Source organism: Typha latifolia, chromosome 6 (assembly GCF_019914945.1).
Source record: "Typha latifolia isolate L0001 chromosome 6, TyphaL0001v2, whole genome shotgun sequence".
NCBI classification, from domain to species: Eukaryota; Viridiplantae; Streptophyta; class Magnoliopsida; order Poales; family Typhaceae; genus Typha; species Typha latifolia.
The window spans coordinates 6454162-6472801 of record NC_133091.1 but is presented as its reverse complement, the minus strand read 5'-3'; the positions used below and the strand labels follow the sequence as shown (position 1 = coordinate 6472801).

The window sequence follows — 18640 nt, the reverse complement described above, 5'->3', positions numbered from 1 at the left end:
CCAGCTAGATATGTAGCATAGAGGGAAGAAGAGGAGAGTCTATCCTCTTCAAAGGCATCCTCACCATTAACTCTCTGTCTTTTGTCAAGTTTTCCTTCTAGGTAATGAGTAGGCAAAGAGTCCACTGCGGTTGCAGTACATGGTCTTGGCTATGATCCTTCTTAGCCAAGTCTTTTAGCAAGGTTTAAGGGTCTTAATAAAGGCTACGAAGTGGGGAAGGAAGGAAAAGCTACAAATTGTTTTACTACTCCTCTGTTGCTTTACAATAATAGAGGAGCTGAAATACAAGGATCCTAATGATTGAGAAGAAAAAAAGTAAAGAAGAAAAATAAAAGGTGAAGAAACACTCCAGCGATACGACGACAAAGAAACATTCCGGCGATGTGGAGGTGAAGAAACACTCCAGCAATGTAGTGATAATGGTGGAGGAGATAAGGAGGAGAATAGAAAAAGAGACGAGAGGAGAGATGAGTTAGGATTGGGAATGGAAATGAGAGGAGAGAGATGGTGTTGGGGTTGGGGTTGTGATCTAAATGAGAGAAGCGAGAGATAGGTTAGGTTAGTCTAAATGTAGTCTTTTGGCATTCACTTAAATCAAATGGGTGCCAAAATACTACATCTGAATCTAACTAGTTTTCTAAAATACAGTTTTTCAGATTTGGTGCACCAAACCAAACAATGATTTTTAAGTTAAACACCACATCTATTAATGCAACATCTAGTAAAGCTCTCAACAAAACAGCCCCTTAGTAGCATCTAAAAATTGCTTCAAAGGTATAGGAAGACTTCACTAAAGTTTCAACTGATGATAAAGAAGAGATAAAGGCTAAAATGTAAACACTACGATGCATTACTTTCTACTTCTGGAATGATTTCAGAAATTAAAGGACCTTGATATAGAAAAGCAATACAACATAGATAGAATATGAAAAGGATTAGAGTAGATTTACAGATGATCCATGGAAAATGCCTTTCACTAAAAAATTTTGACAGTGAATTACTTTAGCTAAAAAAGCCCATATGGGCTAAGTAAGAATAGACGACAGCTTCAAATGAATATTCTTATTTATACCTAGAATAAAAGCATGACTTAAGCCATGACATGCATAACTCCTATTGGAAATCTCCAATAGCTTCTTGACTCCTGGCAGCCTGCTCTATGGTGTCTGCCTTCCAAGCATTCTCTCGATAGTCAATACCCCTATCTATCGATACATATATACCTCTATGGTGTCTTACTCTTACCTACTCAATCTGAGCAATAACCCTGACTTCCCATTAAAAGGAAAAGTAATGAATGTGTAAAAGAGGATACTGTAAGTACAGGTAAAACAGTTGCTCTTACTAGATAAACTGACAAAGCAAGAACTAGTAAAACTACATCATTTTAACAATATTTTGAGTCAAAACACAAATTTCAACTGACCTTCATATCTGAAGTTTCTGATCGACGACGTGAAGGATCCACAGAAGAAATTAATAACGTCCCAAGAGAACCAGGAGACACTCCATCAACTGTTACATTTCCCCTCAAATTCAGCAGTGACACTAAGCAAACTCGAAGAAACATAAGAGCCTGCTTCCTGTAGAAAGCATCCATATCACCACTTTGCATGACTGCAGCTACAGCAAGGTGTATACAACGATCCAGAGGTACTAGAAATGGTGTGGAAGGCTCAAATGTCAGAATCAAGCGAAGTCCATGTTCAGGGTTTTCCTTGCACTCTAGCATAAGGGGTTCTTTAAGAAATCGCCTGTTTCGACCACCCAACTTGCCTAGGAGTTGCAAAGCCTTTGTACCCCATTGGTATGGGAGGGGCCTCAAGTGAGACCACAGAGCAAGAATCACCTCAGACATGACATTCGCCATACTCGGCTCCAAAAAATCAGGATTCAGACTGTCAATCCAGAATTCAAGTGTCCGAAGACCTACAGTAACAAGTTCCTCATTTCCTTTAAGAGCAAGAACTAAAGGTTTCATGAGGCGAGGAATGTGGGGAAGCAAAGAACTCAAACGAGCAGGCAGAGTTAGGCAAAGTTCAAGGACAAGGTCCCTCATATCTTCACCAGTAGGGCCCTCAAGCATAGATAGCAGCATATTTAGACAAGGCTGCAAAGATGGTATGAGATCACGCAATAACGTATCAAATTTTGCACTATTCAATGCATGGAACATACTACGTAGAAGATTCATATAACCAAGAGGCTTGTCAATTTCTGAAGCATTCTTCATGCAAACTTCCATTATTACAGGCATATGAGGCTGCAAAATACGTTCACACTCTGCTGGAGCCTTAGCAGCAGCAATAAATAAGAATCGAAAAAGCTGTAAGACAAGTTTTGCTGCAGGTGTATCTGGATGTTTTAGAGCATCGAGCTTACTGCCAACAAGAAAGTTGATTAAAACATCTGTAAATGGCCGGAGGACCTTTGCAGTTTGCAGAAGGGTGGAGAATATATGAAGCAACTGAGTATTGGTTATCATGCAATCAAAGAGTTCTGGCATACACAACGAGAACATGTCCATGAGATCTCGAGGCTCCATTATAGCTAATATCTGTGAAAAGCATTGTAACATGTCTCTTTCTTCATCTTTTTCCTTAAAAAGAGCCAAGCAGTGAATGCCACTCTTTAGGACACCTGAAGCTTTTCGAACCTACCACAAGTGAAGTTAAGATAAATATGTATGGAATCTACCAGCAATAAGCAGAAAGATAAGAAACACTTGACTTTAAGTACCTCATCCTCCCGTAGACCCTTAAACATTTGTGGAAGCGGCATATTAGGAACCTGTCAGAGTTGCACATTAGCACAGAAAAATCCAGATATATAATATTCAAAAGATAACTTCTTTACCTGTGAGCGTGGCATGTGAGCATTGGTAATACTCCAGATAATCGTCTTCATTCCTGCAATATGTTAGTCAACAATAATTAGTGGGAGATTAAATGACTATCATGTTATCCATGTAATTTATGTAATCAGTAATTTATGTAATCACATGGTCAGCAAACTAGCAAGTCAAAAATCCACAAGGGTATTCCTGCCATTGTACAAGAAAATTCTACCATTGTAGAACATGTCACATCTCTCTGACTATAGATGTGAAACTGTTCTGTGACCTGCCTCCAACACTAATACATAATAAATAAAAAGCTGTGTTGTGTCATTTACTAATTTTTATCCTTAAAGCAACCTGCATGACAATTCTCAAATATAAGTACATAAGTTTGTTTAGGTACTTTAAGAAATATACCTGAAAGTTATTAGATGATGAACAGTTGTCCTTTTCTACATTAATCATTACATGTAAAAAATGTGGAGACCAGAGACATTTAATTGCATTGAATATCTTTTTCACTATCTGAAAGAAAAATGTCTGCAGCAGAATGGAAGGGAAAAGAACAAAGTAGTCAAGTCCACAAAAGAAAATTATAACTTGTGGGTACAGCAGCTGTGCCACTTAGCAGCTTACATTTAACAAATTTATGCAATTCCAAATAATAAGCAATTTGACAGATCTATTCATTTGCTTAGAGATTTTTAAGTGGAGTTTGCTAAAAAATACCAAAAAGATCAATCTAGCCTCAAAAGTTCTTCACTATATCCACAATTTCTCATAGTAGTGATACCAAGTGGACTTGAACTATTATGTGATGACATACTGTTATCTGATCCTGCTAAAAAGGAAAGCAGCTTATTTTATAAACAATCCTAATACACCCCTTAACATGCATTTTTTCAACTATGCTAGAACATATATATGTATATGTGTATATATATACATATATATATATATATATACATATATATATGTATGTATATATATATATATGTGTGTGTATATATATATGCCAGTTGAAGAGCATTTAGTGTAATTTCATCCCCTGAAGTTCTTACCGGCATATATATCCCTTCAAATGTCTAAATTTGCATTAACCATCTAAATTTCTAAATTCAAACTTAAAAATGGCACATACAACCCTAAAATTTCATGACATCATCTAACTTAAAAGTAGTTATAATAATGTACTTAACTAGCTTATGTTTCAAGGGTTTTTGCACATACCCCAGCCAGAATTTGTAAATGTTCTTTTTTCATTTGGTAACAAAAACTCATGAATCATACAGAATATCGCCAAGACTTTCAGGATACAACCCTAAGTTTTTTCAAGTTACATTATTCACTGAAATTGAAATAGTCAACAAGGAGACTGAGTTGACTCTTTAATACCCTTACTACCAGTATAATTTTAACCCGAAAGCAGCCAAACTAGAAGATCATACATGCAAAATTTTGAATTTGGTATAATGAACTAAAGATTTTAAAGGTGAGATGCAAGTAAGCGCTTTGAAAGTAATATATATATACATGTGCAAAATGAAAACATTCTTCTTACACCCAAAGAGCGCCAAGGCCAAATCTAATCATGCAACGGTAGTAATACAATAAGAAACCAGAATTCACATGTACAAGCTCCCCCTCAGGCAAAACATTCATTAAATACAGAAGAGCATAACTCATCAAACATTCCAGATAGACTAGGCAAGAATGACGTTGTCAAACCATGACATAGTGTAGTTTAGTGTATCAGTTCAGACACAATCACCCTGGTCACTAGATAATTCACAATCTTAGATCTAGGTAAAACAACCCTCAAAATATAAGGTTGAAAGAAAGGATATAAACTAAAAAAGTTAATGAAAAAAAAAAAACAGTTGCTTTTAAACAAAAAGAAAAAATTATAGCTTTAGACCAACTTCCATAGTTTTAAATTAAAAGTAGTGGTCTAGATATGTGAACAGTACCCATGACAAGAGTCTTTATCAGATTTTTGTAATCATTTACTTCCTTAGAGTACTCCAGGGGGGTTTGCAAGTTGAGAACAGCCTGCAAGAGAAAGGTGGAGGCTGATGAGGGAAATCACTAAGAAAAATTAGTGCAAGTCATAGCAGCAATAACAAAACAACATAACAAAATAGACAGCTAAACATCAAAAGGAAACCCATAATTTTTAGTAAAATATCAGCAGAAACTGGAAAAAAAAAATACTAACACTGAAAATGACTAGAACTCTATTTATGATTCCTTAAACAATGGGCTTTGTTATTGCAACCTACACCTCTTATATTGTACCTACTGTTTTCCAATAAAAGGAACTGCATGTACCATGCAGCAAGCAGCTGTATATAGTAAATGTACTTTAATGGAAAATACAATAAGAGTGAATTAGGCATCAGACATGGCATTCCTACGTTAATTGCTAACTACTAAACTGCCACCAACGATAGTTAACAATTAACAACTCTTCTGCATCAATTCCAATCTCTAGTCCAATAGTTACTTATTTAGATATCAGTTTTTTCTTAGATACACTTTGTTTGAAGTTTCTGGTTCCCAATGTTCAGGTAGAAGAATTCAGTGTATATGGAAAAATTAAAATGCACTAATCAACAGAAATAAAATGTTGAAGTTTTAACCTACCATGACTGAATAAGTAGCAATGAAGATATAGAATTAAAGTATCTGATGAATGAGAAGCTAAGTACTGAAAATGGAGGAGAAATTGTGATTAAACATCATAAAGATAAAGATTGATAATTAAAGAATTAATAAAGGATCTTGCAATGAAAAAAGAAGAAGCCAATGACAGGCATGAGGAGCAGAGCTACAATAGTTCTGGCTCAAGAAACAGTAGGTGTTTTCATACTTCAACATTCAATAATACCAATAAATGAAAGGCTAAATTCAAGGAGAAGGACCAAATTTCATAACATCAAACAAAGGGAATAGTACCTTCTAATGAAAAGAAATCACTGACATAATGGATATGGCATGTGCAATCATATAAGGCCAAAAAAGAAAAGGAAAACAGTAGAAGAAAGCACATGTGAAAAAAGCTTTTTCATACATTGCTTCTACTAAGGAAAACATCTACACAGATACAAATCATAACGCAACGAAGTTCATTTACAGCTAGCAGCACTTAAGTACTCTGCTGAGGCAATTTCAGTAAAATCCAAATTGAGACTGCTGCAGATACTCTAAAATTTATACAGAAGTGAACATCTAGCCTTTCTAGATGATATGGTTCAATTCATGGTTCAAAGTCAAGATCTATCCTCTCTTTTATTTCATCCCCCCATGTTGGTATTTTTTATCTTTTTTCACTCTACCCCATATTACCTTCTCTTTAAACACCCTCACATATCTTGCAAAGATGATTTTTAACTGCAGTTACGAAAGTCGGTATTGGAATCTGAATCAACCATTAGAAAAAATGATACATTCAGCCGTATCAACTATATAGGCCATATTGGCTACCCGTATCAGATCAAACTATTTTTTAATTACGTAAAACTCTAAATATTATTTAAAAATGAAAGAAAATTTCTAAATTTTTTTGAAAAAAATAGAATAATAAGAAAATAAAAATTAGTTAACATATGAAGCCTAAAAACTTTAAAGAAAACTCATTTAAAATCACAAAGAATTCCGGGCTAAATCTGGTAAATTTTTTTATGATCACAAATTACTATTGCAAAAGTGAGATTCACTATTGTTTTGCGGTAGTAAGAAAAAGGAAGATAAAAAGTGTACGAGAAAGAGAGAGTTGTGGAGAAGGCTAAGTTGAGAATAAAAAATGCAATGCCCAAACAAGTTCTTTTGCTAAAAGGCGTCCAACCTTCATCATCTAGTAGTTTTATATATCCAGGATTTGATATGGAAAGAACATTAAGAAAGGGAGGACCAAAGAAAAGAAGAGCGAAGACAACTATTGCAATAACTAGGAAAAAAAATTCGCCTGCTACGCGATGAGGAGGTGGTCGCTATATCTTAGGCCTATTTTTGAATCGGATTCAAAAAGTTATTCCTATAAATAAAGCCCCAACTAAACGTAGATCCATTTTCTCCCCACACCGAAATCACCTCTCCTCATTCCTTTCTCCCCATTGGAGTTGCTTTGTTGGATCGGAGCCGAAGCACTACCAAAGCAATCAGAGAGCGCAATTCGACTCATCGACGAGTCCTCTCCCACCCCACATGTTTAATTAAAGTTTAATATGGTAGATTATAAATACCAAATTTTAGTGTTCGTGGCTTCGTCGGCAAAATACGTTGTTCGGCTACTTCGAGTCGCCGCCACTCTTGTATAGGAAGATTCACGACGTTGGCCTTGTATCATGGATGCTTTCTATTGGAGCATTTGTGGCTCGTATCATGTCGAGGTGAAACTCTCCACCGCCCGTGTTGGAAGGCTTCGTTTGTCCCGTTGACCTCCTCTCTCCTCGAGCGGGTGGCCGAGGGGCCTTTGGGTGTAGTTGGTGGACTATCGGTGGTCTTCTCTGCCTCTCTCATTAGTTCTCTTGAGGTAGAAGGCAAGGTTGGGCTCGGACTCAACCCGAGCCAAGCCCCTTTTAGTTTCGAGTTTAAGTCGGGTTTGGATTGCAGATCCAAAGACAACCCATCCCGATTTATAATTGTAGGTAGTGGGCTAGCTGCAACCCAACCTGTGAGCTAATAAGTTTCAGGCCATGGGCCCATCCCATTTATTTAGTTGGAGTGGGATGTAGGCCAGTTGCAGCCCAATCCACATCCTTGGGCTAGCTTTGGCCCATTTAATAATTAAATTAGATCTTTATTTAAGAATCATGATTTAAATTAAAATATATTATTTATTTATTATTGAAGATAGTGATTTGCCTTATCACGTGGAGTAGAGATTTCAATTGTTTCACCTAAATTCAGGTGGGTGGGTTCACTCACATTTTTTTCTTTCTTGTACTTCGTGCTTTTATATTATCATATTTTTTTGTGTGCAAATTAAATGTCATATTTCTATGTGCAAATTAAATATCATATTTCTACGTATAATTTAAACATTATGTTTCTATGTGCAAGTTATATGACTTAATGGATTGCTATACTTCATGCAATGGCAATTTTATTGACCATGAGTACTAGTGGAAAAACATAATTAACAAATGGGATGACTCAGAGAATAGTCCTAGCATAGATTATTTTGCGACTTTCTATGGTGACTCAAGTTTACCTAAAAGTCTAAAAGAAAATCTTATTTTAGATTACTACAGTGACTTCTTAGGTGACTCTAACAGAGTTAGAAAGTAGTCTCATATTAGATCGAAACTTCCTATGGTGACTTTATCTCTCTCAATGATTAGTGGAAGAAATAGAGTGAGTTTATCATAATGATATCTCTTAGTAACTCTCAATTATTATTATTATTGTTGTTATAAGCATACTTAGTATAATTGCTTATTTTATATATCATTGAATTTGGAGATTTATTTTAAAGTCATATCTGTGAATGTTAGATATATTTAGCTTTTTAGTGGATGGGGGAGAGAAGGGGGCCAGCAATGGCACCATTGGAGATGGTGACAGAGAACAAAGTTGGGGCAGAGAGGTGGCATATTTTGAAATTGGACTGATATACTATATATGTGAAATCATCACTTACATCATTGAATATTTGCTCAGAATAATGAGAAACAAATAATCTAAATTATCCTACAATAAACTCACTGTGGTCATATTCTGATTCACTTGGATTCCTCTCGAATCCCTATCTATATGTTCAAAGACTTTGATGCTCACTCTCTCAAAGTATGGCTACAAAGATAAGTAAGTAATCTTTGAAGAGGTATGAATCGAACAATTTTTATTAAGTTATTGGGGTTACAAATCAGATAGAACAGCATTTTTTCTATGACAACTCCTACATCATAAGTATTTGTCTCATTCAAGTTACATCCATATTTTGTATACACAGGAAAACAGGAAGAGTCATTAGTTGTATGTCACTCTCCTTTAGTTGGCACTATATGTCGTCATGGCTTACAAGTATATTACTGGATTTCGTTCTTCCATGCTTCTGCAACATGATAATTCTGTGAGATTGTCCCACGAAGGATCAATATGACCATAGACCTCAAGCCAGTTATGCTAAAGACAACTGACAACATCTCATGGAACAAATAAACTAAATTAAAATGAAAATTTTGCTAATTAAGGCACCTGTATCGGAACTTCAAGTTTCAATCTCAAATTGGAACGCTCCTTCCCTTCCTCGCCTTCTTCAAGTAGCTACCTCAATTGAAAAGAAAAAGGAAAAATCTCCAAATAATTCATGCCAAATTTCTCCATCAACAGAAGCAAGAGATAAATGAGTATCGAGCCAGTTATGCCACTTCACAAATAACAAGAAAAAATAAAATAGGAAAAATAATATTCTAAAAACATGTATACCTCATATATTACAAGTAGAAGAATTACAGAAGATGAAAAAATATGCATAAAGCTCAAGTTAAAGAAGTTTTACAATCTTTAGCAAGGTCACAAGTATCAGTGACAAATGTACAAGTACTAATTCGTATCAAGCCACTAATTTCGATATAAAGATTTGGTGTCAGTCCACTTTAAAAATATTGCAAGGCTGAAAGCAATTCATGTTGCACTAAAATCCAACTTAAAACACATATCACACACATATCCAATGACATGCATAATTGGACTTTAGAGGATGAAACTTTCCTGATCCTTTCTTTTCCTTGAAAACCACCAGACTTGTTAGATTAGAGAAACATGCACCATTATTTTCTTATCAAGAAATCCATTGTCTACTACCCAAAAATTATCAAATATTATCCTTTCTCACCACTTTGCATGAATTTCATTTGTTTTATCACTAGCGGAAGTCTAGATTCTTTTATTGAATGTCTGCCACTAAATTCATATCTTTAAGGTTTTCCATATGAAATGGTGATGTCTTTGTTCTTTCTACAAAGCAAAAGGTAATGGAGCAAGTTTATCTAACTCAATCAATTTAAAGGGCACATCCATGTAGAGGTCCTACTTAAGTCATACACAAATATTTTGTTACCTCTGACATGCTATATATTTAATGAAAAAGTTTATTTGATCAGGCATAAGCAACTGATATGGAAATACAATCAACTGAATGTTGCAATAGAGGATGTAAGTTGATATTACACTATGGCTTACCCCTTGCATCAAAGAAATATAAGGTTTAACCCATACAGTCTCTTGAGAAACAAGGGTGAGTCTACACACATCTTTCCTACCAAATAGACTTTTTCTTAAAGAAAAATTAATAGATGATGAGCCTGTAGCAAGGGTAATCTTTCCAAATACATAAATTAGCAAACCAGGCCAACCCTAACAAAAATGGGTCCCAACAGACCCAAACCACGCACATATAAGTATATGTCTTCAGTGGAAAATCTACTAAATTTTAACCCCCGTGTCCATGAAGAAATCAAATCCATGACCTCTATCATAATCTGATAAGACTCAACTACTGAGCTACAGTGGTGATTTTCCTCTCCAATAAATGAATATAAATTTATATAAACATTCGAGACTATGCAAGATTATGCACGAAAGGTCCTTTATATATATGTAGAGCGAGAGAGAGAGAGAGAAACGTATATAGATGTGTACGTGGAACAAGTATGCATGACTTACAAATAAAAACTACAAGAAATAAAATATAATGAAGGCAGGCAAGTCCCACAAAAAGATTGAAAATAGAGGAATCAGTTAATAGAGATTATATACATCCAATTATAGTCCGCTTGACTCTTTAGCATGACTATATTGAAAAGAGAATAAGGTAGTGACTAAGCATAGATTCTACGGATGTCTCATGGAGATAGGTAATGGGAGATGTGACTACCATCTAGCCGGAAGATGAGCGGTACCACCCATCCTACCCTACTACCTATAGGGGGCCATCAGTATACTTCCTACATGTAGCAAAGAGTGCAGAGAGAAGAAAACATTGTAAATTGGAGCAATCCACTAGTACAACAGCTACAGCTATCTCAAGATTCATCAAAAGCTCTACTAATGTACTTCACTATTCTAAATGCATAAGAAATTATAAAATATTTGGAAAAAATTATCCAAGTTCCCTTTTAAAGTTTTAATCTGAGTCCCTCTCTCGTACCTCAGTCATCCATATAGAGATGAAGACAAGTAGCATGAGCTATAAAATGATAAAAGTAGATACCTGGGGTATTGTGCGCTTGAAGGTTCCAAATTTCCCAACGAAAGCATCCAAAATGCGTCCCTAAAAAGTCAGACAAAAAAGTTGGAACTGAACTACTAAATCAAGTAATAATAACTACTCATAGGCTTGTAGCATTATGCCTAGATTCGAAATGTTTGATTTTCACCAAAGCTAAGATACCTACCAGTAAAACTCGTGCTTCATCCATGCTTGGTTGGTCAATACCTTTATCATATATAGGCTCAACCTAAAGCAAATATAGTAACAAGATTAAGACGAATCAGATTCTGGATTCATCTCCTTTAGCATTTAACCACAACCAAAATTATATGCACATCTAACCATGAAATGAAACAAAGAAGAGAAGACCTATAATGTTCAGACTAAAGCTTACTTCACTTAGTTTAAAGGAAAAGTAAGAGTCGAACCAGATTTAGCATCAGACGAGCACAAGTTGTATGAATAACAAGGGTCAAGGAAGAATCATGCATGTTTCTTGAGAACAAATAGATAATCCGAGATAACTGCACAAAGAATAAAGTTTTGTTAGCCCTCATATATGTAGAAAATAAACAAAAGGAAAGATACTGTATTCTTGATTAAAACTGATAAATTTTTCTAAAATCAGATAATTGATCTCTACAAATAAAAGTAGAATTGATTTTTTTCAGCCACTGATTATGATAGAGACATGGAAATTTTAGTGTGCAGTGGGGTGTTTGTAGCGTGCAGTGTACCACCAGCAAGAATAGCAGCCATTACTAGTAGAAGTCTCACTATAGCCACAAAATTAGAAATCCGAGAAAATAATTCGTAGGTGAACAAATTCTACACACCTTGTTTTGCAATGTTTTCAAAAGCGGCCGTGGGTCCCCACCGCCTAGTGCCAAGGTGGAAGACGGGCGACAAGACGGTCTAATATTTTTAAATTAAAAAAATATAAATTAATCATATATAATATAGAATATATACTAATTATTAATATCATAAATATATATATATATATATTAACAGTGCATTACACCAATATTATACTAATATAGTATATAAAAATCACTGTTTTGAAAAGCGGAAAAGGCGGCCGCCATGGCGGGGCGATGCACTGGCCGCCCCGCCATGTTGAAAGGCGTCGGCAAAAGGTGGCTAAGCACCTTGGCGGGCTGCCTAGGCGCTAAATAGTGCTAGGTGGGCTGCCTGGCCCGACTTGGCGGGCTAGCGCTTCGGCCCGCCAAGTCGAGATGCAGTTATTAGTGAGCGGGTCGGGTTTTATAGCGAACCGGATTTAATAAAACTAATTTAGAGGAGTTAATTGCTAATTGCTTTATGAATTATTGAATTAAGATTACAGAGAAAAAAAAATTTCACTATCATGCATTATTAATTGGGAGAATTAATAATTGCCTGCTATTTAAGTATATAATTTCTGATTAGAGGATTTTGAAATGTGATTCATGTGAATAAACTAGAGTTAGTAAATAGATATCTCAGTTATTCAGTTATCACTAATAAGCAATTAGCCAATATGATTATGTTATTTAGTATTTTAGTTTAGTGCACTATTAAAATTTCTGTATATACTATACTTCTTTATTTATTTATATTAAAAATGCTAGACCGCCTTGTCACCCGCCTTGTCACCCGACTTCCGCCTATGCGCTAGGCGGTGGGGTGACCGCCTGCCACTCACGACCGCTTTTTAAAACATTGATAAAAATTACCAATAAAATATATAAATTTTTAATATATAATAATGTAGTATATAGAAAATAATAAATAATACCTCCACTAGTGAGACATACCGACTCAAGCCCACTGACAGTCGACACCCTCTCTCTCATCTCTATTTTTTTAACTTACATGTCCATTTTCCAACTCTTCATCGGTTCCTCCTGATGAAAAACTACTGTGAGGGTTTTCGTATCCTTCCCTTCTTCATTTTCCATTTTTCGCTTCACTTTCCTCAACCTCACTGGTGGGAGTATAAAGAGAGAGAGAGAGAGAGAGAAGAGCGTTGGGATGTGAAAAGAGAGCAAGTGAGATTGTGAGAGAGAAATCGTGGCCACCTTCTTCATGCTATTACTACTTCGTCGCTGCTTGTCGTCGATCAAGAGAGGAGTTTGCCGCATGCCGCTTGCCGCCAATCGAGAGAGGAGGTTGGGTTAGGGCTCAAATCGTGAGAAGAGGAATAGATGGAGAATTGGGATTTTTTTTAAAGGTAAGTTATCAAACTTGTTACCAGCACCCGACTCGCTAGCCCGATTAAACCTATTTATTTCGCCAAAATGAGCTGCTCGGCCTGCAAAGGACGCCAAGTCAGCCCAAACACCATTACACTGCCGCATTGCCACTATGCGGGGCGGCCGTGCTCCGCCCCGTCAAGGCGGCCACCATGGCCGCCTTTGAAAACACTGTTGTTTCGCATATTGCCCTCTTGAGTTTACTGCTTTTCAAAGTTTTAAAATGTGATTACATAGGCATCAGCTTAGGCAAATTATCCTATGCATTATATGGTCATTAGATGCATTTAGACTACATATGCATAAGAACTTGTAGAGTGGCTATGAGCCTAAATGCATGTAGTTGCATACGCATAATTGCATATGATAAATATGAATTGTATTGTTAATGTCTTTTGGTGACAAGCATATTGTTGGTGGTCTTCAATTAATTAGTAATTTCTTGTGATTGATCATCGTCACAATGATATTATGAGAGAAAAAATGCTTAAGGCCATTATTTTTGGAGTATATCATGTGTCTTTTGTTCAATCCATTTAAAATTTGGTTCATATCTAAATTCAATTAAGATCTGATCTGTATCAATATCCATTTAAATCAAACCCATGTATAAATTATATCCGTATTCATTTAATATCCAACCCGTTTTCACCCCTACTTAGGCCAAAATGGGGCAAAGTGGCACAAATGAACATTCAAGAGGGTCATTTGATTTTGAGCCTAAGTGATATGTAAATTACCCCCAAAAAATCATAATACATGATTGCAGTGCAGGACCCTATTATTGGAAAAACTTAAGACAACACATATGATGGCTCTAGCTCAGAAACTTAGATTTGATGAACATAAAAGTAGTCCTTTAAACATGTAGGAACCATCCATCAAGGCCAAAGCAATTGCCTATAATGTATGCCAGATAAATAGAGGCTGAAGGAACCTTTTCCTTCTTCTCCAACTTTGAAGTCGCATAGAAGCAAAGGGAGGAACAAAAGTACCAGAATATACATATATATAATGTTGTGCCTAAAGCAACAATAAACATAGTTATTTGTAGTTAGTGGATGAAAAAACTTTACACCATTCTAAATTTCTAAGAGAGCTCATCATAGGAAAGAGTACATAGTCATGTCACTCAAAACATAAAAGCAAGATAAGCATGAAAGAAAAAAGTGAAATAGAATACGGAAAAAAAAACCTGAGGAAGGGAAAGGTCTCCTCGAACATAATGCACTATCTCTGCAAGAAGACTATAGGCCAGCGGTCTTAATGTCTCAATACAAACTCGACCAGTGCCAATCAAAACCCTAACAAACAAAAGAGCAACCAATATAGTTAATAAGCAGGTATGACAAGACAATGAAGGTTTCCAACCCACAAACATTAAAAAAAGGAGATACATTGAAGTTAAAAGAATCTGCAAGAAGATGCTAGCAACCAACCACACAAGCATCAGATTGGCAGATTATAATACAATGTCAAGTTGCCAGCTAATGTTTCTTCCAAAGTTGTCCATAGTCAAGCAATGGCAAAACAAAATAAACCTCATTCTTCCATGAGGATTCTTATATATGGGTTCTTCAGAGTTACTCCTTTCTAAAATGAATGCAAGGAACTTAAATCTATCCGCCAAGGTTCTAAGTATCAGTTTTGAGATGAGATAGAGTGCTTTGATACGGTCTCCCATTTTTGGCCAAGGCTCGATCTATCCCGATTTTCAGATCTGGACAGGATCTGACATGAAACTTTGGAAATAAATCGTGAAAGATGTCGCCGTCAGATCGACATAAGATTTTAATATGTTGTAGCCGCAGAAAAGAGATTTCCAACAAATCAAATTTCAGGCGAATCGGATGTCGAGATCTCAAGGTATCGTCCGATTAGTGGACGAACGTCGGGTAGTATGTCTTAGAATCCGTGAATGAAGGCACGAGATCCTAGATGATGGTGGATGGTGGTGGACCGGCATTAATGGGGTGGAGCTGGTGAGTAAGTGGTGGTGGAAAGGTTATGGGTGATGGAAGGATTAAGGTAAATGATAGATAAATTAGAAGAAGGGGAAGGAGAAGGCCGTCCCTCAGGGACTAGGGTAATTGGCCGGTCGAGGGAAGTTAGAAGCGGCGTCGTCGCCAGGGAACGATAAAATGGGAGAGAAGAAGACAAAGGAGGCAGGGTAAAAACTCAATTTATCAATAAAGATTCTATGATTGCCATCCACACCTTTAGAGGCTAACCAAACAATTCAAAATTGGCAATTATTAACCCTAAAACAGTAGATTTTCGTCGATCGCGTTTGAACGCATATTTTGCGTTCTCTATATTTGCGAATCTGATGCAGGCGTTCACAAGCGCGTTCAAACGCACTCCATTCGTGTTCGAACGCGACATACAGATAAAATAAACACTAAAACAAGAATAAAAGACACCCCTAAAGTCCGAATTGTATCATGCTTAAATAAATGATCCATATCGATTGTATCAGTGTTCCATTTCGGACAATTCAGATCGAAGATCAGCCATATCGGCCTATGCTTCACTCCATGCTACCCACTATGTGACTTGATGCCTCATGGCAGAGCCACTACTTTCTTCTGACTTTACTTTGCCAAGCACCTAGCGGCAAAAATCAAACAATAAAATTTGTTCAACCCTTCCACGAAGAGCTCTCGATTTTATCCATATATGAGTTTAGCCATATATTAATTCCAGATATCTCTATCAGTTGTAATCATATGTGGTAAAAGATTTAAATTTACTATTATCATTCAAACATTTTAATAGTTATTCAGTGAACTATTAAATCAGTAATCCAGCAGACTTAGGACAAACAATTTCAATCCTAATAAGTACTGAAAATCAAAAATGGCATCTTATGATTTTAACCATTGTAGAGAAGGCAAAGAGAAAAACATAGCAGCACAAAAAAGGGAGAAACTGGATATATGTATCTTATCCAGGAATCTGTTGTAAGTGATGAGCCTGAGGACAACATTAATAGAAACCTGAGTCAAGACAGGTCCATAATTTGCTTAATACCAAACTAAAAGGAACGCTCCAATATCAAATTAAATCAGAATAAAGAAAGTCTTGTCAATTCAAGTATAACTGCAACCTATATGTACCTCTCTTCTAGGAGAGTGTCAATCAAAGGGAATAGCCCACGCCGGAAGTCTGAATTGAGAACATGCTTCAAGGCTATAAGCAGCTCCTGGACGGCCACATACAAACAAGAAAAGAACAAATCAGCAAAAATATAAATATAATCCCCAACGACATACGAAGTTCTCACCTTTCTAATGGAAACAGAGTCAGGACATGTAACCAACAAGTTTACAATACTCTTGCATATGCTCTCCTCATGAGGCCTAATATAATCAGCATAGCTCTTCAGCAAGTAGGTCAAGAACGACAACGTCTACAACAAAAGAGAAACAGAATTAGATCCTTTTAAACTCACCATGCAAACCAACTCTGAAACATAAACCTATCCACTTTACCTTAACCTGCGCACCCCTTAACTCAACAAACTGAGGCTTAAGATGAGGTGGGACCTTCTCGGGCCCAGGAATGGAAATTGCCGTGACCATGAGCGGCAGCAAATAAGGTATGTTAGTCTGCACAAGCTTAGTGTAGAGCTGAAAGAGGAACATTACGACGAGCGGGCTCTCGGCGACTATCTTGAACGACCGTGTGCTCGGGTTAAGCGGCCCAGGCCCAACATAACTCACCCCCGGGCCTCCGCCCCCGCCAACTCCTCCGTCGTCTCCCAAAATAGAATTAGAATTGGGGTTGTTAGTCGGTGCGGTGGTCGCGGGAGGAGGGGCAGAGAAGAAGTGCTGGACGGTGGCGGGGAAATTGCGGTAGATGTTGCAGACGAAATCAAGAAAGGGCTGGACCTCGGACTCGACGGTGGGGCGGAAATTGCGAAGTAGATCAAAAATGATCCGGATGGAGATGAGGGCGTTGTCCTCGTTGTCATGGGTGAGGACATGAAGGGAGAGCTTGAGGAGGTCTTGAACAAAGGGGCGGAGCACTTCACTGTGAGGAAGTCGGTTCAAAATCTCCACGACAACGTTGCGGACCTTGTGCTCCGCCGTCTCCGTTGTTTGCGGCGTCGTGAGCTGCCCTAGGATCGCCGAAAAGGCTCGGAAGTAGCATTTTAAGAAGTTTAGGTACTCCGAGGTGTGCGCGATCTCGAGGCTGTCCCGGACCTCCATCGCCATCTGCAGCCGCACCTGCACCGCTGCGAGAGAAGCAAAAAAAAAAAAAAATCTCAACAGAGACCGAGAGCGCGATCGAAAGAGGAGAGAAAGAGGAGAGAGGGAGAGGGAGAGAGAGAATACGGAGGTCAGGCTCGACGAGGCGTTGTGCGTGCTGCTCGTAGTTGAGGATGGGAGCCATGTTTGCGGAGGAAACCCTAGTAGAGTTAGGGTTTAAGGGGAAGAGGGAGGGAGGAAGGAGGAGGGGACGAGAGTTTAGGAGGTGGTTGCCACTACTACGACTACTTTCTCTCTTCTTTCTGTCTCTCTGCTTCGAGGGACGGTTTCTCCCTACTCATTCGCGTCCCGAAGGAGCGAGAGAGCATTTGGTTCGAGGCGAGGAGAGTCGACGGGAAGGAGAATTATAGAGAGAAATGGAAATCCAAGGTAATTATATAATAATATAACATTTACTGGTTATCATTTTACACCAAAAGGGGGCTCTTTTGATGTGATTGGCCTTATTTTCTGTTAGTCGTGATTTTTGTTTTTTAAGATTAAGCTTGATTAAGCGAGGCCTACCCCTGGAAAGGGTCAAGGCATCCGTACATATTAGGTTACTTAGACCTGGGGGGATAGAGTCAGACGACTCCACAAACACAGGCTGCGATACATTTCTACCTAGACGTGATCATCGGGCGGGCCGGGTCGGGTTCGGGCCGAACTAACCGGGCTAACCCGGCTTAAACATTTATCCACGGCCCGACCCATCAATCACTCGGGCCGGGCCGGGTTCGGGCCGGGCTAGAATAGTCTAGCCCGTTACCGCCCGTCGGCCCGTGAGATATCGGGTTGGCCCGGGCCGGGCCGGGCTCTGTCTTATTTTTTAGCGAACCTGACCCGTGAGATATTGGATAGGATCACAAGAGTCAGGACACTAGCTTTGGCGGCGGCGCCGCAGCGGAAGGGGCGAGATCTCGCGGCCGAAAGGCGGGGTCAGCGGCAGAGCTCCAGATGCCGACGAGTGCTCTAAGGGACAAATAGGCCGATCTGAAATCGACGCCGGGATGGCGCCGCTTGAGGCTGAGATAGAGGAGTTCTTCACTGCGGCTGAGCACGCTGAGCAACGGCGGTTCGCTGACGACGAGAA

The 18640-nt window shown here is 38.0% G+C and overlaps 1 protein-coding gene across 1 annotated transcript in view; it reads right to left on the bottom strand.

The window, feature by feature from the left end:
- Nucleotides 1-17920, bottom strand: part of LOC140790056 (uncharacterized) — a 45892-nt gene extending 27972 nt beyond the window's left edge. Inside the window, exons 1-13 of the mRNA XM_073139967.1 lie at nt 17635-17920; nt 16789-17534; nt 16581-16706; nt 16414-16499; nt 14490-14598; nt 11486-11581; nt 11242-11304; nt 11058-11117; nt 9041-9109; nt 4810-4891; nt 2857-2909; nt 2740-2790; nt 1427-2656 (exon numbers count right to left, since the gene is read on the bottom strand). Coding sequence (XP_072996068.1) covers nt 1427-2656; nt 2740-2790; nt 2857-2909; nt 4810-4891; nt 9041-9109; nt 11058-11117; nt 11242-11304; nt 11486-11581; nt 14490-14598; nt 16414-16499; nt 16581-16706; nt 16789-17534; nt 17635-17692 — 2829 coding nt within the window. The 5' untranslated portion in view covers nt 17693-17920. The remainder of the gene's footprint in view (nt 1-1426; nt 2657-2739; nt 2791-2856; nt 2910-4809; nt 4892-9040; nt 9110-11057; nt 11118-11241; nt 11305-11485; nt 11582-14489; nt 14599-16413; nt 16500-16580; nt 16707-16788; nt 17535-17634) is intronic.
- Nucleotides 17921-18640: the final 720 nt, after the last annotated feature.